The 23,098-nt window shown below is 41.5% G+C and overlaps 1 protein-coding gene across 1 annotated transcript in view; it reads left to right on the forward strand.

Moving 5' to 3' along the window:
* Window positions 1-14,729: 14,729 nt before the first annotated feature.
* FAM81B (family with sequence similarity 81 member B) overlaps window positions 14,730-23,098 on the forward strand; it is a 58,981-nt gene continuing 50,612 nt past the window's right edge. The window contains exons 1-3 of the mRNA XM_061149501.1: window positions 14,730-14,760; window positions 15,181-15,284; window positions 18,087-18,151. Of these exons, the coding sequence (XP_061005484.1) occupies window positions 14,751-14,760; window positions 15,181-15,284; window positions 18,087-18,151 (179 nt within the window). The 5' untranslated portion in view covers window positions 14,730-14,750. The remainder of the gene's footprint in view (window positions 14,761-15,180; window positions 15,285-18,086; window positions 18,152-23,098) is intronic.

A 23,098-nucleotide genomic window follows, 5' to 3' on the forward strand; every position in this document is an offset into this window, starting at 1 on the left:
GACACTATCTCCTCATACATTTCCTCCAGGTGTCTTTCCCATGTGTACGAAGATCCAACCAGTCCATCCTAAAGGAGATCAATCCTGAGTGTTCATTGGAAGGACTGATGTTGAAGCTGAAACTCCAATACTTTGGCCACCTCATGCGGAGATCTGACTCGTTTGAAAAAACCCTGATGCTGGGAAAGATTGAGGGCAGGAGGAGAAGGGGACGACAGAGGATGAGACAGTTGGATGGCATCACCGACTTGATGGACATGGGTTTGGGTAGACTCCAGGAGTTGGTGATGGATAGGGAGGCCTGGCATGCCACAACTGAGCAACTGAACTGAACTGACACTTATTTTGAGTTAACATCAGTGAAGTTTTTTCCTAGAATTTAGGAAGTTTTTTCCTAGAATTTAATTGCCTCACCCGTCATTATTTTCAAATAGTGATGACTTCTCCCAGTAGGAACTATAGAAAAGTTAAATGAACATCCAGGACCCTCCCATGGCAGATGAGAAATCTACTCTACAACAAGGCCTCTACTACCTCATATTTCTAATCCCTCTATCTCTGTCTCCTGAACCAGAATGCAGGTTTGTTTCCTTCCTGATAAGAGTGATCTAGAACTTCAACTGTAACAGCTTTGTACTCCTTTTTCTGAATCAAGGGATCCTAGAGTCTAAAATGAGAGAAAAGTACATCTCCTACATAAACCATGCTTTTCTGATTTGCTTCCGTTGTTCCTCCCTTGCCCTGCCCTGGATAGTAATACTGTGTCCAACACAGTACCACTTCCTGAAAGGTCCTAACCACCAGCCAGCATCAGATTCCATAGGACTCCAGGGTGACCGAGATTCCTCAAGACTAGAGACCTTCCTTGCAAAAGTCAGGAAAATCCTGGACAATGACGTTGATCACTCTGTTCTCAAATTAACCACCTCGACAGCAGTCTTTCCTGGTAAGGGCACAGAGTCAAGGTAGCAGAACCTCCTTTCATGAGATTCTCATTTCAAAGTTCTTGCCTCTAGGGAACTGGTAACCAGCTGGAGCCAAGCCAAGACAATGACCCATGGGGAGTCTGGCTCCTCAGTCCCTCTCTCCTCCCCTTCGACATCCCCAACTTCCCAATGAAGCCTCCCCTTACCATCACTATGTCCTTCAAGCCTTGATCACAGACCGCCGTCTTCATTTTTTTATTTCTTGTATCATGCCTTAAATTGACATTTCATCCTAGTTAGGAGAGTTACCTAGAGACCTCATCCCCCTTGAGCCTGAACAGAACCAGCAGAATCAGACGCCCCCTGAGGATCCAGCTCCTTGCAGTGATGCCAATGCTCTTTCTACCTGGTTGAAATCCATGACCAGTTGGGTTCATAAATTTTCCTGGCCTGGTGAAGTCCTTCCAGAATTATCTGGTTGACTCAGAGCTTCCTGAATCCACCTTTCCCCATTTACACAGAGAAATATCTAGCCATGTTCTTTTTTTCAAGACTGCATACAGAAAAAAGAAAACTGAAGGCCCACGTATGTCAACTTCGCCCTCATTTCTTCCTCCCTTACAACAGGTCTCTCAGGCTAGAAGCAGTAACAGGGTCACATGGCAAGAGCATGATTCCAAGAGGACAAGTCACAGTTCTTCCATCAACGAGACAAAGAGTCTTAAAGGTTAATGAAAGCTTGCTACATGGAAAATGGATCTGGGTTCATGTTCCGAGGGCTGCTTCTCCTGTTCCCCATGACATGTGGTATCTTAGTTCCCTGACTGGAGATCAAACCTGCATTGGAAGGTGGATTCTTAGCCATTGGACCACCAGGGAAGTCCTGAGGCAAGAAAGATGGATTTACATGAAAAGAAGTGATACGCTGAAACTCTTGAAGACTTGAATCTACATTTTCACTCATCTGTATTAATATTTCAAGCTGTGTTCAAATGGTCTGTAATTAAATTGCTCTATGTGCTCACTTTAAGAACTCTTTGGTTACTTGGCACACTTTCATTCCATAAAACTTGAAAGTCTAAAGTAGGATTTTTTTCCAAAGATGTTTGACTTAGCATTCTAAGGAGTCACCCAGCATCTCACTGCTTTTGTTGTCTGCTTTGCCTTTCATCCTCAGACTGGAGTCATTACCCCTGACAAAATTTGGTGTTTGTCCCAAACTAAATCGTGTGAAATCCTCAGGGCTTACTTCTTGATCCTCCCTTGTGTCCAGCTCCTACATCTGTGCTCGGATCTCTCTTTCGCTAGTTCAGTCACAAAACCCTGACTGGTCACTGGTTTCCAAAGACAGACAAACAAAAATACTATTCTTTTCAATCATTTAGTCAATCTAGTAACAGTTGAAGATTTGCAGTCAAAAGAGGGGTCGCCTAAAGCCCTAAATGGTTCACTCCCTTTAAGCGATGCTGTCTCCTCCCTCTCCCACACACATCTCACAGATCTCTTCCCTCCAGGAGCAAACATCCTCACTGGCTTCCTTCAGAGTATCTCTTCCCTGCCTCTCTGAAGCCAGGGCACTAGCGGACAGGCCCCCCAGTGGAGAATGGAGGCATTTTCCTTTAATAAGTATGCGGCTCTATCTTAAGACAGGCTTACCACACCCAGTCTGGGAAGGGAGGGACCTCTGCAGAGACTGAGGCCTGGGGAGAGGCAACGCCACCCCAGCCTCCCCACCAGCCACTGCACCACTCCTGGCCCTTCCACCATGGTGGTGTCCTGCCTGGGGAGATGGTAAAGAGCACTCTGCTGACAAAGGTCCGTCTAGTCAAAGCTATGGTTTTTCCAGTAGCCATGTACGGATGTGAGAGCTGGACCATAACGAAGGCTGGGCACCAAAGAACTGATGCTTTCGTACTGTGGTGCTAAAGAAGACTCTTGAGAGTCCCTTGGACTGCAAGGAGATCCAACCAGTCCATCCTAAAGGAAATCAGTCCTGGGTGTTCATTGGAGGGACTGATGTTGAAGCTGAAGCTCCAATATGTCGGCCTCCTGATGTGAAGAGCCGACTCACTGGAAAAGACCCTGATCCTGAGAAAGATTGAGGTCAGGAAGAGAAGGGCGTGACAGAGTATGAGATGGTGGGATGGCATCACTGACTCAACGGACATGAGTTTGAGCAAACTCTAGGAGATGGTGAAGGACCAGGAAGCCTGGCATGCTGCAGTCCATGGGGTCGCAGAGTCGGACACAACTTAGTGACTGAACAACAACAACAAACTCCAAATTGACTATTTGGATGACTTTCTACAGTCTGCATCACTTGGTCAGTGCCGTGGTTATAAATTTTCAGTGCTATCAGGTAAATACCTTATTCTCTTTCAATTTGCATACATTGAGAAATTGCATTATTAAATAGTTTTATTACTTCAATGTACAGTTTTTATTATCTAGAACACAGTAGGCAAGGAATTACCCACTGAAATTCCCAAAGATTTTTTGTTGAGGAAAATGTAAAATAAATAAGTAAACACATACTCTGTGTGTGAGTGTGTGTGTATGTTCAGTTGCTAAGTCATGTCCAACTCTCTGCAATCCTGTGTACTGTAACCTGCCAGGCTCTTCTGTCCCTGGGATTGCCCAGGCAAGAATACTGGAGTGGGTTGCCATTTCCTTTCTCCAGAGGCTATTCCAGACCCAGGGATCGAACCAAATACATACTAGACCTTCATAAATAAATCCATTCCTCCAACTTTCTTCAAAGTAGTTGAAGTCTTTCCTCATAGCTATCTTCAATATCCTTCTTCAATTTTATTTACACCATGAATATTAGTATTGAGACTTGAGGTTTTTAAAGAGAATTTACAGGGACTTCCCTGGCAATCCAGTGGTTAAGACTCTGTGCTCCCAATGCAGGGGCACAGGTTCAATCCCTGGTCAGGGAACTAAGATCCCCATGAGCCACAGCACAACCAAAAACAAACAAACAAAAAATAGGAATTTACCAAAAAAAAGTTATCAAAAACTTCAATCCCATCCACCCCTCACAAGACAGTCCATGCAACAAATTTGAATTGCATTTCCACGTCCACGTGATTGGCCCACTGCAGTGAACACTACTCTGCTCTTCAGCTTTGACTAAAGCCAGAGTGACTGGACCCTCTAAGGGACTTAGTGACAGTGAATGAAGAGTGCACGTGAATGCCAGCTCTGTGGCTTTCAGCATGAACCAAGATGGAAAGAAGGGCCTCCCTGACAACACAAAGCTGCCCAAATGTCGGGGAATGAGGATAAGAAATTATCCGCTTGGGCCATTTCATAGCCTAAATTTCACTGCTTCTAACCAAGAGCGATTTAGAGTTAAATGCATGATGAAGCCACTTCTTTAAAAAATAATTTAGTCACCAGCATAATTAAAATAAATGACAGAATAAAGCCATAATGAAATTTAGCCCAAAATTGCCTTTAGAGAGACTATAACAAGCAACTGGAGAGTCGGCTGGTTCAGAAATAATGGTGTTTGTTTTATTAACTGGTACGTATTGTTCTGCCTGACCTAGGTTTGATACAGTAATGAGAAAGGGAGTGGAGAGAGATAAATATGGACAGAGCACGGAACTCTGTCTCCATGACATCAAGTCAAGAACTGCCTCCTTCTCCGTCTTTCACCACCATCTGGAAGAGGCTTATGGAAGAACGAAGCCGATCTCAGCTTCTGTACACAGCTCTGATGAGTCTGATGGCATTTCCTTGAGTGACATCTTGTCCCCTGCAGAGCCACTTCTGCCTCTCCATTACTTCCCAGTCCATAAGTGGCCCCGTAGAAGAAATCATCTGAAATCCACATGTCATCACAGATGGGGGAGAGGTGAAGCCTATAGTGATAAGCACCAATGTCTTCATGGAAAATTTTTAAACCTCACTGGAGTAAACAAAAGTGCTTTTGTCTTACAAATATTTGTATATAGTTTACCACTATAAAGTGCATCCATTTTAGTATATCGTCAGTAATATTGTAACAACTTGATATGATGGCAGATGGTAACTGGACTTACTGTGGTGCTTATCTCATAATGGGTAATATTAAATCAGTATATTGTATACCTAAAACTAATATAACAATGTCTGTCAAGTATAACTTGGTAAAAAAAAAAAATGCACCCATTTAAAGCATATAGTTTGATATAGTTTGATGGATGCTACACACCAAGGAAATCACCACAACCAATACAGAAAATTACTACCATTCCAGAAAGCTCCCTTGTGCCCTTCTCTGTAAATGCCCACTGGAAGTATTTTTTATTTTTTAAGGCATAGAACATTTATTTGAACATTTTAAAGTTGAGGTAGTATAAAAAAGAATCTGTTCACTCACCAGAAACAACATTCAGATCTTCAAATCTTAACATAAAATCAGATAACACTTCTCTAAGTATAGTTGTAACACCAACTAGCTACTAATGAGAAGACATTGCCACAGAGCTCTCAAACCTGGCTAACATTTGAAGTTTAACATCCCCCAAAAAACCTGAGTAGGAAAGAGGCGTTTTAATCTACTTGACATTTTCTGAAGATATATAGATCTCCTACCAAGGCTACATGGTAGGTAGTTCACATGAGTGAGAGGGCTGAGGGAAGAAAGAAGCAAAAATGAAAAGGAAAACAAAGACTTCACTTAAAAAGTATATCATTTATGCACTTTTGTTGTAGAAGTGTATATGCATAAATATGGAAATTGAATTTAAAATATAAGAAATAACTACAGAGACTCCTCAATTCTTAAAAAAATGTTAGAAGTCTCCTAGTGAATCCACTTCAAGACTTTTCTTATTTCTGCTGTCAGATCAAATAATGCTGTCTTCCATCTTAAAAAATAAACATGGACTAAAGTCTGAAACAAATTATTGACTGATGGAAATTGAGTCTGAGACCTGGAGTGAAAAAGTGCTTTGTCATCCTGAAGCTGAGTATTCTGCTCTGAAAGTGCCTCGCTGTCGGCTTCTCTGGGGATCAATAGCGGATCAGACAGGAACCTTCTCTGCTGCTTTCTAAGAGACGTGGAAACTGAACAAGTCAGGAACCCAGCCACAATTCCTCATCTCAAGTCCCATACCCAGCTCTGGCCGGTGGAAGCTGTGAAGGCATTCTAGAATTAGCACGCATTTTTTCAGCCTGCTCACTTCCAAGAAGCCTGCAGCCAGGAAATTTGTGATTTCTAGTATGATTTCTTAACAAAATATAAAAGCTGGTGCACACCATTAGAAAATGAAAGTAGGACTGAAATTTTATCTCCAGACTGACATCAGTAAGGAAATTGGAGGAGAAAACAATTTTACAACAAAGGAAGAGTTGTCTCAGTCTTTTTTCAAATATAAAAGCAATTCATATTAATAAGAATGCAGTAAACTAGAGAGAAGGAAAAAAATTATTCATGATCCTCCCAAAAGCTGTTAAAACTTTGACAAAATTATTTTTGTGAAATTAAACTACATGTAACATTCTGTATCTCAATTTTCCACTGAACACTGTAAATATACATTTTATGTATCATCAGTAATCATTTATAAACACTATTTTTAATGGTTGTCCTATTTAAGTTCTACAGAATAATACTCTTAGCATTTCTCTCATCTTGGACAATTAAGACAAATACAAATTTTTAGTAATTTTAACACCATGATGAACATATTTATAAGGTTTTTTCTATATTTTTGGATAGTTCCCTGATATATATTTTAAGATGTACAAATTCTACATTTGGGTATAGAAATTTTATGTCTCCTGTTACACAATTTCACTTTGCCTTGCAAAAATATAATTTTTTTCAGGGCAATTTGGCAATGTGTATCAAGATTCTCACAAATATTCCTAACTTTTGATACATTATTTTTAGAGAATAATCGGGTATATGAGATGATTTTGTATAAAATTTTATCACTATATTATCACCATTATCCAAAAAGTTGGCCACAACCTAAATATCTAAAAATGAAGAAGTAGTTAAACAGAATTCAGTTCAGTTCAGTCGCTCAGTCGTGTCTGACTCTGCGACCTCATGAACTGCAGCATGTGGGGCCTCCCTGTCCATCACCAACTCCCGGAGTTTACACAAACCCATGTCCATTGAGTCAGTGATGCCATCCAACCATCTCATCCTCTGTCATCCCCTTCTCCTCCTGCCCTCAATCTTTCCCAGCATCAGGGTCTTTTCAAATGAGTCAGCTCTTCGTATCAGGTGGCCAAAGTATTGGAGTTTCAGCATCAACATCAGTCCTTCCAATGAACACCCAGGACTGATCTCCTTTAGGATGGACTGGTTGGATCTCCTTGCTGTCCAAGGGACTCTCAAGAGTCTTCAACACCGCAGTTCAAAAGCATCAAATCTTTGGTGTTCAGCTTTCTTTACAGTCCAACTCTCACATCCATACATGACCACTGGAAAAACCATAGCCTTGACTAGACGAAACTTTGTTGGCAAAGTAATGTCTCTGCTTTTTAATATACTGTCTAGGTTGGTCATAACTTTCCTTCCAAGGAGTAAGCGTCTTTTAATTTAAATAGAATTACAGTTAGCCAATTATTAAAAGCCTATTTTTTAAAAAATATGTGATAACAGGTAAAATATCACAATATAGCATGTCATTAAGACTAAATGGAGAAGTCAGCATATAAAATTATACATATAATATGATCTTCAGTACACAAACACACACACACATACACACACACACATACATGTATATGTTCATAGATAAAAGGCTAAAAGCCCATCGAAATGTATAATGATTATTTCAATAATAATTTCAGATAAGGTGACTATGAGTTCTGCTTGGCTGCCCAGCTCCTCTGCTTTCCTCTATAATTGCACTCACTATGCTTCATCTTAAATGCCTATGCCTATGGACTTGTTGTACATGGCCTTTTAGAATATCAGAGAACATTTTTTATGTTTTACTTGTTGCTATCTGTCTAGAAAAAAAACTTAGAAATCACCCAATAAATGTTTGAATGCTTATGTGACTGACAGAGTAAATGAGTGATTGAATGACTGAATGAATTCAGCAGAAAGCTTGAAGTATCTAAAATACAAGGTGACTGGCAAGGGGCAGAAGAGATGCCATAAATAATGGGGGGCCAGAAAAGGGTGATGTATATAGAGACTTCAAAGATAAGCAGCTTGGCAAGATAGAAAGAGCACAGACTTCAGTCAGCCACATTGCTGAATGACTTTCAGAAAGTTCCTCAACTTGTACCTAGATAATGGGATACTATGTTCATTTAGTTGTTATGAGAATTAACTGAACTATAAGTATAGAAATTCACATACACCATGCCCCGCACATACTAGGCATTCAGCACGTGTTTTCTCATCCCCTAAGGTTCCAGTTTGGTCTATTTATTTTTATGCCTACGAAAAGCTGACCACAAATTTCTAGGGGGAAAAAAAAGTGCCCTTGACAAAATTATTTTCACTTTAACTTTTAAAAAGATAGCCAAGCTAGAAGAAGGGCAAAGGGAAGATGCCCAAATCCTTAAAGGTTAGGCATCCTAGCCGTAAGAGGATGTGAGTATGTAGTACATGCTGAGGGAATGGGCCCCAGAGGTAAGTTTTGCACAGAACGGAATCTCATATATTTTAACGGTGGGACATAAAGGTATTCCCAGAACAAGGGAAAACTTCCCTCGTGAATTTCATTACCCTCTCTACTGATGAGACCAACACATACAATATTAAATTCTGTCCTAGAGCCATTTGGCTAAATGTGTGGACGTCTAGGGCCAAAAATACATTCATTGATTTGGGGATTAGAATCTATTTATGTGCTTTTCAAACAGATATTTCTGTTCACCTTGAAGCTCTGATGCTGGCGTGAGGCTGGCTGGGTGGGAACACTGGTCTCACCAGAGACAGAAACAGGATCCTGGAGGTCATTAGAGCAGCAGCCCCTGTGTCTGGAGAGCTGACGCCCTCAGGATGTGGGACTCAGGTTTTTGAGAACAGGCTGCTGAATGCGGGAGGTGCACTCATCTGGCCGCGCAAGAAGCATCCTTTCAGCAGAAAGGATTTTTATAGAGAAATGAGGGGAATAAGTCAGGCAACTAGAGCAGCGAGAATAAATATTCCTGTGTCCAGTCTCCCAGAGTTTCTGTAAACCAGCTTAACAATGAGCACGAGCTTGGCTTGCCTCCACAGAAATTCAGGGTCCCTGGATCTGGTAGCCACTCCAACTATTATTGTCTGAATGATTAGCTCACCTACCCTTTGTCATTATCAGTCACAATAGTCTTTTTTTTTAGTCATTGTGTTTTGTTTGTCCTAGACTCTGTTTGCACATATGAAAACATGTGGCAGACTCTATACAAAGATGAATTCAAGTCTTCAGAGTGTATTTTTTTCCCCCTTGGCATTTTATTCCATTGCAAATTACTGAAGTTGCTATATTTTAATGTGCTGCACTTAATTTGGTGAGTCAACTGACTTGGCTGACTTTAGCCAAAGCCAGGTAAAGGTTGTGGGGGTTGGAGGCAGGAAAGACAGCGGAGGGAGGTGGGAATTCACCTTAGCAGCTAGACTGCAAGTAGGTGTCTGGGGAGAAGCTGTTTGTTCAGAGGTGGGGGAGACAGAAGTGGTAACGGAACCAGGGAAGGGACAAGGAGAGCCTTGCTGAGAGGTGGGAGGAGGAGTCGCAAGGTATAAACACCAGATAGATAGGCTTGACTGGAAATTGCCTGGCACCTGAGGGGAGACTTCTGGTAAGGTGCGGTTCAGGCTTGGAGGAGGCGCAGATGGTAATTAGGACCCGAGGAAGTTGTTTTGAAAGGAGAAAGCTCCTCCAGCACCACTGCAGTGGAGGAAAATCCAGGTAGACACAGAATCTAAGATGCTGATGGATGGACAGGCAGACTGGCAGGCAGCTCTGCTGAGAGTTTACAGGAATATAGCAGCAATTCTAGAAATACTGAGGAGGCTCCCCAACCAAAAGTAGGTTCCTTGTAGGTTTTGCAGAAATGGATGCCACCTTTAGAAATTACATTCTTTGAGTTGTTCAGTGTGTGGTCCTTGGATTTCTAATCAAAACAAGCTTCTCTGAAACCTGTGAGGGTGGGAACTCCTCAGTTCTCCACAGGAGACTCCACAGACTCCACAGGAGTCTACAGTTTAAGAGGCTCTCCAGGCAAATTTTATACACACTGATGTTTGAAATGCCTGGACTTAGGCATTGTCCCTTCTTGGATATGAAGGCCATGCTGAATTGATTAGACCCTTTCTAAGAGAGAAACTGGCTGAAAGTCAGACAGGAAGAGGACAGGACAAGAAATGTTCGGTGATGAAGAGAGAGAGACCTTTCCTCTCTCCAAGTGTCAATAGGGACCTAGACGGTAAGAGCCCCTGGAGGTATCCGTGGGGCTACTGGAGGGGCGGGGGGGTGGGGGGAGGCAAGAGAGGAGTCTGACTCTGCGGTTGCCGCTCAGACCTTAGCGACCTCCCGTCCGTGCATTTTGCAAAGTTCGGGTGAGATGCCAGTTCCTCTACAACTCACAGCACATTCATGTGTTGTCACCTGTATTTCTGAACTCCTGGGCAGAATTTTGTCCACACGTGTTCATGGACTTTGTTTATTCATTTATTTAACATACACTTATTGAGCACTTACCGTGGACCAGATACTGTTCTAGACATCGTGGCAGAGCAGTGAACAAAAGAGATAAAATTTTCTGCTCCCCTGGAGCTAAGAATCTTGCAGAGGAAACAATTAGAAAGAAAAGTAAGTGCAAATTAGATAGATACATGCTGAAGAGGAAAATATAGCAGAAAACAGGAAGAGTGTGTATATAAGAGGAAATGATAAGTTTTAGAGAGTCAGGGAAGGCCTCTTTGGAAAAGTGATATTTGAATTAAGACCAGCAAAAAAGCAAGGGAGTGAGCAGAGATCCTCAGGTCCACGTGAGATGGCCCCAGGAAGGAGGGCCAGAGGGCAGTTAGGACAACAGGCGAGAGGTGACCTAAAAGGAACAGGAAGTCAGGAGGCTATTTCCAATGACCACTGGCTGCTGTGGCCCAGCGTTGGTTGAGGGCAGTTCAGCAGAGGACACAGCATTCTGCAGACACCCTGAATCGGGATGGTCACTGGCCCACAGACACTCCTGTGTGAGTTAGAATCAGGTATTTTTTCTCAGGACCTTTCCCTGACTTTCACTTGTGAAAAATCTGGACTAGTATACTTACCTTATTAGAAGAAGATCTTTTCTTGACATCTGCCTGAAAAATCGTCAGGCAACAGATTGAAAATTCTGCTATGCCTAACAAACATGAAAATCTACATTGGTATTGGTGAATTTTGGGGGTCTCCAAAATCACTGCAGATGGTGACTGCAGCCATGAAATTAAAAGACGCTTACTCCTTGGAAGGAAAGTTATGACCAAGATAGACAGCATATTAAAAAGCAGAGACCATTACTTTGTCAACAAAGGTTTGTCTAGTCAAGGCTATGGTTTTTCCAGTAGTCAGGTATGGATGTGAGAGTTGGACCATAAAGAAAGCTGAGTGCCAAAAAATTGATGCTTTTGAACTGTGGTGTTGGAGAAGACTCTTGAGAGTCCCTTGGACTTCAAGGAGATCCAACCAGTTCATCCGAAAGATCAGTCCTGGGTGTTCATGGGAAGGACTGATGCTGAAGCTGCAACTCCAATACTTTGGCCACCTGATGTGAAGAGCTGACTCATTTGAAAAGACCCTGATGCTGGGAAAGATTGAAGGCAGGAGGAGAAGGGGATGACAGAGGATGAGATGGTTGGATGGCATCACCGACACAATGGACATGAGTTTGAGTAAGCTCTGGGAGTTGGTGATGGACAGGCAGGCCTGGCGTGCTGTGGTTCATGGGGTCACAAAGAGTTGGACATGACTGAGTGACTGAACTGAACTGAATTGTGTGAATGGCACCCCTAGGGTTGTGAAGTATGCAACAGCACACAGCAGTTCTGTCTTCATTGACCACCATCTCAAGATTATTCCTTTATGCCTCCATTTAAAGTAATAATCAGAGCTTCCCTGGTGGCTCAAGTGGCAAAGAGGCTGCCTGCCAATGCAGGGGATGTGGGTTCAATCACTAATCCAGGAAGATCCCACATGCCCTGGAGCAACTAAGCCTGTGGGCCACAATTACTGAGTCCATGTGGTGCAACGACTGAAGGCCATGTCCCCAGAGCCAGGGCAACGTAAAGGAAGCCACTGCAATGAGAAGCCCATGAACCTCAATGAGAGAGTAGCCCCAGCCTGCTGCAGCTACAGAAAAGCCCACACAGCAATGAAGATCCAGGATGGCCAAAAATAAGTGAGTAAATAAAATTATATTTAAAATTTTGTCTTCTGTATGCTTCTCTGATAGCTCAGTTGCTAAAGAATCTGCCTGCAATGCAGGAGACCCTGGTTTGATTCCTGGGTCGGGAAGGTCCCCTGGAGAAGGGATAGGCTACCCACTCCAGTATTCTTGGGCTTCCCTTGTGGCTCAGACAGTAAAGACTGCCTGCAATGTGGGAGACCTGGGTTCAGTCCCTGGGTTGGGAGATCCCCTGGAGAAGGGAAAGGCTACCCACTCCAGTATTCTGGCCTGGAGAATTCCATGGACTGTATAGTCCATGGGGTCGCAAAGAGTCAGACACAACTGAGCGACTTTCACTTATGCATGTTAAAAAATAATACCAGAACATAATGTCATTTTTAAGTTTTTAAGGTGGAAATTGAACATCATTGGCTTCTTTGCTTCAGGCTATACTCTTGGTAGCCCTAGATAAGGAGGCATTTTTGAAGATCATTGACTTCTGAGAGGGATTTTCCTACACATTTGGGCAGGTAGGAATTCAATGGTACATATATTTTACATGCACTGTTCTATGAAAAGACAAGCAGCCATTTAGAGAACAGACAAGTTAGACTCTCATTTCATTTGGGGCCCATTTTTTCTAGCAAATCCTATGGATTTGCTGAATTTAAAGAGAGAAGGAATTGTAAGAAGTTGTTAAACAAGGTCAAATCCAGTCTTCCTCTCACACAGAGTCTCATTTCTTGGATAATTGCCACCTTGTGAAATAATCACTAATAATAGCTGCCTTTTAGTGGTGTCCCAGCCTGGCACTCAGCTGAGTGCTTGAGGTGTATCATTGCACTGAATCCTCTCAACCACCTTGTGAAATCAATATTATTAGCTCCCCTTACAGATGAGAAGACTAAGGCCTGAAGAGGGGAGGTAATTTTGCGCAAAGTAAATAGCCAGTAGATTGAGAAGTCAGGGGTCTAACTAACACGGTAACCCCCTGCTCTGTCACTGGTGTGTCAGTTTCACCTGGCACTCTCTAAAAATGATGATGAGCGGCCTCACCGCCACTTTAGACTGCTTGCAGACCATGAAATATTACATCTCTAAGCTTTAAGGACTTAGCACAAGAAGGTACACTAGTGAAGCCAAAATCATGCATGTTTTTATCTATGGGATCAAAATTTGTCACTTAGTATTCTGAACGTCACGCATGCCCACAGAGCAAGGCAAACCAGCACCATCGTGTGAAAAGTGACTCAGCCAGTGACATCATTTCTGTATATGAGGGCCAGGCGGTATTAGCAAAATATGTGAATTCTAATTTTAAAAGTCAGGAAAATATCTCAGAGCTAAAACAATCCACATCTTTTTGAAACAAGCCAAACAACCAACCAAAGCCTGTCTACCCACCCACCTGTCACTTCAGTGTTCTTTGTAATGCTCCACCTATAGCCTGGAGGAGTTCAGTTCAGTCAGCAGTAAGTCAGTCGTGTCTGACTCTTTGCGACCCCATGGACTGCAGCACGCCAGCCTTCCCTGTTCATCACCGATTCCCAGAGCTTACTCAAACTCATGTCCATCGAGTTGGTGATGCAATCCAACCATCTCATCCTCTACTGACCCCTTCTCCTCCTTCCCTCAATCTTTCCCAGCATCAGGGTCTTTTCAAATGAGTCAGTTCTTCCCATCAGGTGGCCAAAGTATTGGAGTCTCAGCTTCAGCATCAGTCCTTCCAATGAATATTCAGGACTGATTTCCTTTAGGATGGACTGGTTGGATCTCCCTGCAGTCCAAGGGACTCTGAAGAGTCTTCTCCAACACCACAGTTCAAAAGCATCAATTCTTTAGTGCTCAGCTTTCTTTATAATCCAACTCTCACATCTATACATGACCACTAGAAAAACCATAGCTTTGACTAGATGGACCTTTGTTGGCAAAGTAATGGTCTCTGCTTTTTAATATGCTTTCTAAGGTGGTCATGACTTTTCTTCCAAGGAGCAAGCGTCTTTTAATTTCATGGCTGCAGTCACCATCTGCAGTGATTTTGGAGCCCAAGAAGAGTTAGCTGCCTTAATTAGCATACTTGGAGAAAGATTCAGGAGTATGGCAGCATCTCATTTCTTTGTTTAATCTGATGGAAACTGGTCTCTTCTCAAACTGTGAAGGGGAAATAAGCAGAAGGGTGTGAAATATCAGTCTAAAAATAATCACTTCCCACCCATTGAGACAAAGAGGTGGGGAGGACCTAGAGATTTTTACTACAGTGAGCACTAAGGAAAACACTTGAAGCCCCTAAACCTGGGACCTAAAGTGAGGACCCCAACCCTATTGACATCACAGTCCTTCCTGTAGTCACAATGCTGCTGGGCCATCCCAGGAAGATGCCCCAGAAACATGAAGATTTTGGTCAGGATGCAATCAAAATTCCTTAGTACTTTGGCTTTCAGAGAGAGAAAATAAAAACCTCTGTTCCCTTTCCAAGAAAATAAAGTCAGGAAATCAAGCGTCATGAGTTCAGGTATTTATCTCATGGGTTACTCAAGGACTCTTCATGTCTCATTCTTGGCTAGCTTCCTTATATTTCTTACTACATACAAACAAGGTAATAAATCCCAAAGTAGATACTCAGAAGGCTTCGGCACAATGGGGTGAGGAATCATTGCCTATTATCAGTTTGACCTAGATGAGTACCTCTTAACAGTTTCCTGTCTCATGGCAGTATCCGAGTGATAAACTATTCTCTAGGTGTGATGCGGACCTGGGGGAGAACCGGGGAGGGAGGAAGGAAGGAAAGATGTGTGAAACAAATTGGAAGCCTCCCCCTAAATTTCACTGTATGTTCAGAAACTGCCCTCAATTAAAAAATAAACAATTGCCACCACTGCAAAAACTTCATGTGCTGTAGTTCCTGATCTGATTCAGCATTCTGGTTGCCTAGAGATGGATGTAAACAAAAGTGCTTCCCTGACTGCTGCTGCCAAGGAACAGCCAGAAGAACCTGATGGCCCCCTTCCTGGCTCAGCCAGTGAGCAAGAAAAGAAAGCAAGTACTCTTAGATATTCATAATAAAAATAGGATATTTTGTTCAGCTTCTTTAAAGCTTAATGTTGCTTAGAGAGATCTCAGGAGTCCGGGAAGAGTTGCTTTCCTTTTCACTCTCTCACCTTTCCTGTTTGTTCTGCTTTGAAAAAAATGACTGAGGCCAGCACAAGCTGCAAAGAAAAATGATCTCGATTTGTCAGTTCATTCATTGGACTGACTTTTAATATGGGGAGCTAGAAATTTGATCATTATTTATTTTTGTGAAGATTTAAAAGGAACTCAAAGTGTGGTTGTTATCTCTAACAAAAAAGAAAATAACTAAATAAAATTTTTATTATTATGTACTTGTCATATCTTCCCCATTAATTAAAAAAAACACACACTCAAATAAGCAGCATTTTCAGACTCTGCTTTGTAATTCTGACTAGCAGATACAGCCTCTTGTGATGGGAAGAGGACTGGAAAGCGAGCACAATGTCAAGCAATGACTTTTGGTATCTACTGGCTGTACCACACATTGGCTGCATGACTCAGACAATTACTTAAAAACTCTCTGCCTCCTCTTATGTGAAATGGGCTGATTAGGCCTATCCTAAGATGTGGAGCTTGAATGAGCCTTTAAGGCAAAGGCAGGTAGGAAGGACTCAGCCTGACCATTATCATCACCTACATGATGTTGAGAAAGTTCCTTGCTTCTCTGATCCTCAGATTTCTCACCTATTAAAATAATCATCTTAAATGCTTTCTCTAATAAAGAAGGATTTCAGTTACTTAAGGTAACTATTGTTATCCGTAAGTTAATGATTCTCACTTTACAGAGCTGTTTCAAGAATGAAATTACATCATATGTGTGAACATATTTTATAGTCCATTCAGTTGTAAAGCATTATTACTAAACAAATGAAAACTAATACTTCTAAATGTCCCATGATAATCACAAAGTTGTTTATGAGGCAATTTTGATATAATTATGCTTAGTTTGTGGGAAGAGCTAACTCCTATATTCAGTTTAATTCAGTGGGATGGCTGACTCCTCTATTCAATCGGCAAAAATATAAAAATTTAGTCTTAAATACCTAAAAAAGTGCACAAAGAGTAAATAAGTTATGCCACAGTGTTAACAACTTTTGCTCTAGAATTGTGCTTTTTTCTGTATCTTTTACTTTTTCTATATTTTTCCAAATTTCCCTGAATTGTCAGGTTTAACGTTCATTACTTTCAAAGTATGTGACTTGTAGGTATGCTTTTAAGAGAATGATGTTTATTGTCTTCCAAAGTAAAACTTAAAAATGAGCAAAATAAAACTGATTTAAAAAATGAATAGTTAAAACAGATACGTATCCAACTGCTTTACTTCAAAAGAAAGGAAGACAATAACCCGTTAGTCATTGTCCTTGGACAGTGTGCATCACACTCTTTCTTTCCACAAGTACTCACGAAAGACTAGGAGGTGCCAAACCTAAAAGGCCAGGGACCAGCCCACAAACAACCTCCCACAGGCTGGGGTGCAGCCGTGGGGAGGTGAGGAGGAAAGAGCTGGCATTAAGTAGGTGAGGAGCCCATGGCACAGCATTGTTGCAGCAGAACCCAGGGTGAAAACACAACCAGGGCAGAAGACCAACCCCGTTCTCTAGGGAGCTGGGATGGTTTCCATACCACAGACATCTGTGTGCTCAGGGTATTAGTATAATAAATCCATTCTCTAGCGAAGACCTGGCTTTGGAGCACCAGACTCATGGCAAACTCCACTCAACATTGGGCAGAGCGGGTCTGAAGCACAATTAAATGGCTCACTGGCTCCATCCGCACAGCCTCAAGCTTTTTCTGGTTCCTTCCACTGAGTGGGCAGGCCAGGAGAGCCTGTTGTCAGGTGGTGTTCTATATTAGCCTCCTTGAAAACAAACTTACTTTTCTTTCTTTTTTTTAAAGTTTTATTGGAGGAGAGAGGTTTCCAAATAAGTTTCTTTAGCCCTAAATTAAGAAGTATGATGTGGTCGTTCTTAAAGCCTTTGCAAAAGGAATGATTTCTGTCATGGGTTTTAACATACTCTGCTCACCGTTCAGTGATAGGCTATTAAAATGAAGGTAATATGGGTCCTTTTTTCTTTTAATTTAAAAAAATAAAAGAGCATTAGTATTAAAACACTTAACATAAGCAAAATAGTGAGTACATCTGGTAACCTCTTTCCTCCTAGAAATGCTACAAAATTAAATGAATTTTCATGCAAATACTAGAACTTTCTAGTATCATTTTATTGAATTAGTAGTGTCCATACAGCCAATTATGTTTAACATTAGAAGTTATGTACATATCTGTGCTCTATACTTTTATTTCTCATTGACTATAAGACTCTGACAAACAGATTTCTTAGAAAACAAAATTATTTGAATAGACAAGTTTTCTAGATTTTGGCTTTGCCTTTTAAAATTAGCTGATTCCCATTGGAATTCACCAGGTCAGGAATAATTCACTCTATGAAGACATCTTTAGTAACTCAGCCAGTAATTGTCTGCTATTTCATTAAAATACCATCTAAGAATAATCTATGGCTTTGACTTTTCCAGAAAGTTTTTCTTGACTATGGTACCAAATATACGAAATACAACTGTTCAGAAATTTCCCAGAACTTGATTTGGGCTTTAGCCTCTAGCGGTACAAATGGGGCATGTGCAAGATTAACTGAGCTAATGATCTGTGACCTATAGCATTGATTTTGTTTTAAATTAAAACATCATAAGATGGATAAGATTTCCCTGTAAAGTAGCTGACAATACATTTTAAACCCATGACCTTTGTTTCAGGTAAGATTTTCTCCGGCCAAAATGTCAACCAAGAATTCTACAGATCTAGTTGAATATGTTGACAAGTAAGTCTAAATTACAACAGTTTTAACTATCATTGATGATTACATTAGAAATTAAAGGGCCTGAATGAGATCTTTGAGTTTATCTAAACTAGTTCTCTGCTTTCAGAAGGACCGCATTAAACCACGTCAGGAAAGCGAACCTCCCTTATTCCTCTCTGATTGACAAAACGTGCCAATTTTACTGCTTCCTCTTTAAATAGCCCCTACAGTTTCATATAGATTTATAAATAAAATAACACAACACAGGCAATGAAAGACACATGACAAGATAAGATATACTTAACTGTGACTTTCAAAATAAATCAAATGAATATGTTAACATTTCCAGATAAAAACTCAGAAATTTTGAAATATATTAAATCAATCATCAGAGTGTTTTTGTTTCCCCTATTTACAGTACCACACCTGAATCTCATCCAGGGAAGTTCTACAGAGAGGGGCACCTCTGGGGACTTGGAAATATACAATTAATACATGCACATTGTCCAAAAGATCTTAGTTTGGACAAGTTGGGATCACAGGACAATACATATTAGTTTGAGTTTCCATTTGAGTATGTCACATTGGGATGTGATCTGATGTCCCCATTAAAGTTTTCAGGACACTTGGGATTTAGTGTCAGGCCTTCCAATAATTTTCTGCATGACCTCATGCTTAGTCCCCTGTGTCTCTGGGCTTGTTCTCTCATTTGTCAAATAAAGAGGTTGAACTAGGAACTCTAAGACCCACTCACTGTACCTTTATTTTTTTTTTCCACTTATTTTTATTAGTTGGAGGCTAATTACTTTAAAATAATTCTGATCCAAAAATATACATGATGACCACAGGGGGGGAAAAATGATTGAACAAATTAAATGATTCCACACGAAAAGTAAAAATACTGGATTTTTGTTTTTAAATTACTTTTAACCATGAAGCCAATAAAACCTTAAAAATCACTAATATTACAGTGGCTTCACAGTTGCCACAGTAGTAAAGAACCCATCTGCCAATGCAGGAGATGCAAGAGACATGGGTTTGATTCTTGGAGAGGGAAGATCCCCTGGAGGAGGAAATGGCAACCCACTCCAGTATCCTTGCCTGGAAAATTCCACGGACAGAGGAGCCTGGTAGGCTACTGTCCACGGGGTTGCAAAGAGTTGGACATGACTGAGCACGCATGCATGCCACAAATATTCTAGAATGTTCACCATTAAGAATTTCCCTGTTTCTTAGTCAACTGAATTTAACGCATTCCAAGTAGATCAAGCACAGTATTTCGGCCCTTCTTTTCAAGCTACCCCTAATTCGTATTTGTTTATGGGATGATGAGGCTATAATTTAGAGAAAATGAGACCAAACAAGAGGAAAGGGTGTTTTTTTAATTTTTAAAAATAAGACATGTAGATAGATGGCATTTTTTCTTCGTTAAGGACAATGAAAGTGGCATGCACAAAAATAATGATCATATTGGATATATTAGCTATCCTTTCCATCCAAGGAGAACACAGAGACCTATTCCCATCTGACTCTCCACATGACAAATAGAAAACAGAAATTATTCTTCTGTCAAATTCCAATGTGAACCCAAGTGCATTTCATTAGCTCAGACTGGTGACTTACATCATAGAAGATGACAGAAAATCCCTGGAAGATGGCAAAAAACTTAAAAAGAAATCCAAAGAAATTTTTGCCATTTCCTGGATTCCAGCGAAAGCAAAACTGAAACAAAGGGAAAGATAGATTCAATAATTCAAAGCCAAAGCATGATGACCTCAAGATTCACTTCTACCTTGATCTCCCCCACATCCCTTCTCTTGCTGCCTAAGTCATATACCTAAGAGCCTTCTATGTGCCACCTGAGATGGCTGGTTTTCTTTCGGTCTCTCTCCTCTAATCTCCCAGCACAGACTGCAAACTCTCTAAAGGCAGGGACTCTCTGGCCTTAATACTTCTCGAGACACCTACAACAGCCTATCATGATGCATTGAATTTCAATTCCTACAGAACTATAGTTGACAGAAGTAATGGAGAATAATGGTGGAGCAATTGAATCTTTAGGGCTCTGCTTAGAGCAGCAGCTTTCTGATTAACTGGAAAAGCAAAATGGCATTTGGGCATTTCAATCATCAGTGGGATGTTTTGAATGGACATAACGAATCCAACAAAATAAACATGATAATTTTTAAAATAACTTCCTCCTTCAAGTGATAGTATGCATTGAGTGGTAACAAATGTATTGATATGCAAGCGGAGTACTCACACAAGTACAAAACTCATCAAACAGTCTGAATATATGTCACATATTCTCAGAGGTTATGCCTTATAAATCTATGTGGGCATATTTATAGGTAATACTAAAAACAAATAAAAACAACTGAGAAGAGTAAAAAAAATCCAGCAAAAAGAGGGATAAATGCCTATTCTACGAACAAAGTTTGGCTACAGATAAGCACATTAAAAAGGTAGGCAGACCGAGCGTGTACACGGCTCTTCTCAACCTCCGGCAGTTGGAGCAACACCCACATGCTACTAGTGCTTGCTAAATGTTAGGTCGTATTAATAATCCATGTAGCAGGGGGAGGCGGAATGCTTGCAATCATTTCTAGGACAATTATGGTGACATTATATTAAAGGCAGTAAATAATTCTGATTTCCCCATGTGTTTACAGATTCACAACGAACAGACATCCACTGATTTCATGATAGTGCAGTCAGTGCTCATTTAAGTTTAATTAAGCAGAAAAGCACCAGCACCTTTTTTCTTTTTCTTCTGCTGGAAGAAGGAGCATTGCTTGGTGGCTAGGCACCAACTCTTGAATCTGCCAGTAATCAGCTATGTGACCTGAAGAAAATGAAAATGTCTTTTCTCCAGGCAGTCTCTGCCTCCTCCATAAAATGGGGTGGAGTTTTAAGCGCCTGAGTCCCAAGGGCTGTCTCAGTTCTAGGCAAGATCCAGAATTCATTTCTAGAATGCAGATTAGAGTCACCACTATTTGCTATTTCTCAACTCTGCCCACAAGTTACACTCATAAGCACTCTTTTATGTAATGAAGTAAGCGGTTAAGATTTAAGAGCATACATTATTCCCCCACAGGATTTCATTTGGAGTAGAAAACAAATCCTGGTCATAAATTACTTTTTCATTTTCTTCAATATCTCACCACAAAATCAAATTACTCTTAAGTTCTCTTCTATCCCTTAGGTTCCTGGTCTTCCGAAACTGGTTATAGCCATATGTTCACCTAGCAGATATATACTGATTATATACTACATGCCAGGCATGATGCTAGGCCCTTGAAACAGTCTTCAGAGAACAAAACAAAGACCCTGCCCTCATGGAATATTTGTTCTACGAAGAAGAACAGATTCACATTGTTAAGTCATCTGGCCAGGGTAGGCCTCATGAGAAGTTAGCATTTGAGCAAAAACCAGGAGATGAGGGAGTGGGCCACATGGACATACAGGGGAAAGCAAATTTGCTAAGGCTGGAACATTCCTGCGGTGTGTCAGAAACAGCACAGGGCAGAGAGGACTGGAATAAAAAGGAGGGGGGTATAACCCTGAACGGTGATGCTCTCTGGGCCAAAGAAATCAAGTTGTTTTGTACTGAGGAGTTGTCTAGGCTGGGCTATAGCCAATATGTATCTCAGAGATGCTCTCAGGAGTACATTTGGGGATGATGGAGGTCTGAGTGAAGGCCAAAGAATGGTATTTAAAATTTGGGTACATAAAACTCTTAGTGAGCCAAATGGGCAAAACAATAAATGATTAATGAGCTCTACTTGTAAGTAGAATAGGGCATTCAGGGCCTAGAAAATAGTCATGTTCAATGCTTCTTCCTAGCACCATGGCAGACATTGTATTATACCATGATGCATCTCTCTCATTGCCACACAAAGACAGATATTTCACGTTAGGATACACAAGAAAGGAAGACAAAACACTGTTGGCTGAGTGTTTCATGGGATAGGTCATGTTAGGTTGGAGATCTCTTGGGTTTTATTTGGCAGTATCATATTCATCTTTGAGGGCAACTAGCTCTCAGATGAGAAAGCTCAAAATAGTCTGCATAGCTTGTGAAACAAGAAGATACACAGGGCACTCTGGGTTGTGAGCAGGTTGTTTATTACCTGGCAGATCCCCTCCCACCCTGCACAGGTCTCTGGCCCCACTGACCATATGCAGTGTTAACGTTTCCATCTCTTAAGTGAAGTCGCTCAGTCGTGTCCAACTCTTTGTGACCCCATGGACTGTAGCCTACCAGGCTCCTCCATCCATGGAATTTTCCAGGCAAGAATACTGGAGTGGGTTGCTATTTCCTTCTCCAGGGTATCTTCCTGACCCAGGGATCGAACCTGGGTCTTCCTCATTGTGGGCAGACAGACACTTTACCGTCTGAGCCACCAGAGTAAGCTTCCAGCTCTCACTGGAAGTGTTAATCATCTCACTGAATCTTCACAGTAACTCTAAGAGGTGGACAGCGTTGCTGTTTTAAAGATGAAGTCACTGGGGTTCAGAGGAGTCAAGTACTTGCCCATGGTCACACAATGCAATGACAGACCAAGATTCCAACACAGAAATCTGTCTCTCTATGATCTCAAAGCCTATTTCCCCAACCACTTGGCTATCCACACCCTCTGCTGGCTATCTTTTCAACACACACACACACACACACACACCCCCTGGGATATCTTAGAATCCTGGGACATCTTTGCCTCCAGTCCATCCCTTGCAGCGTGGAAGATGTGAACGCAGCCACATCTGATCTTCCTCCATGGTGTCCATCCGTGGGGTTTCAGCAGCCTGGATTCACATCTTAGCTGAGCCTGGGAGGCACTGCTGTCAGCCACAGCGCAGTCTTTTATCCTCTCTCTGGCATCATCTCCCTGAGCGCCCTCACCCCCGTGATGGGCAAGACTCTGGCTACGGGTGGACACAGCCACAGGAAATGGGCATTACCCTCAA

This window comes from Dama dama, chromosome 9, assembly GCF_033118175.1.
Source record: "Dama dama isolate Ldn47 chromosome 9, ASM3311817v1, whole genome shotgun sequence".
Taxonomy (NCBI): Eukaryota; Metazoa; Chordata; class Mammalia; order Artiodactyla; family Cervidae; genus Dama; species Dama dama.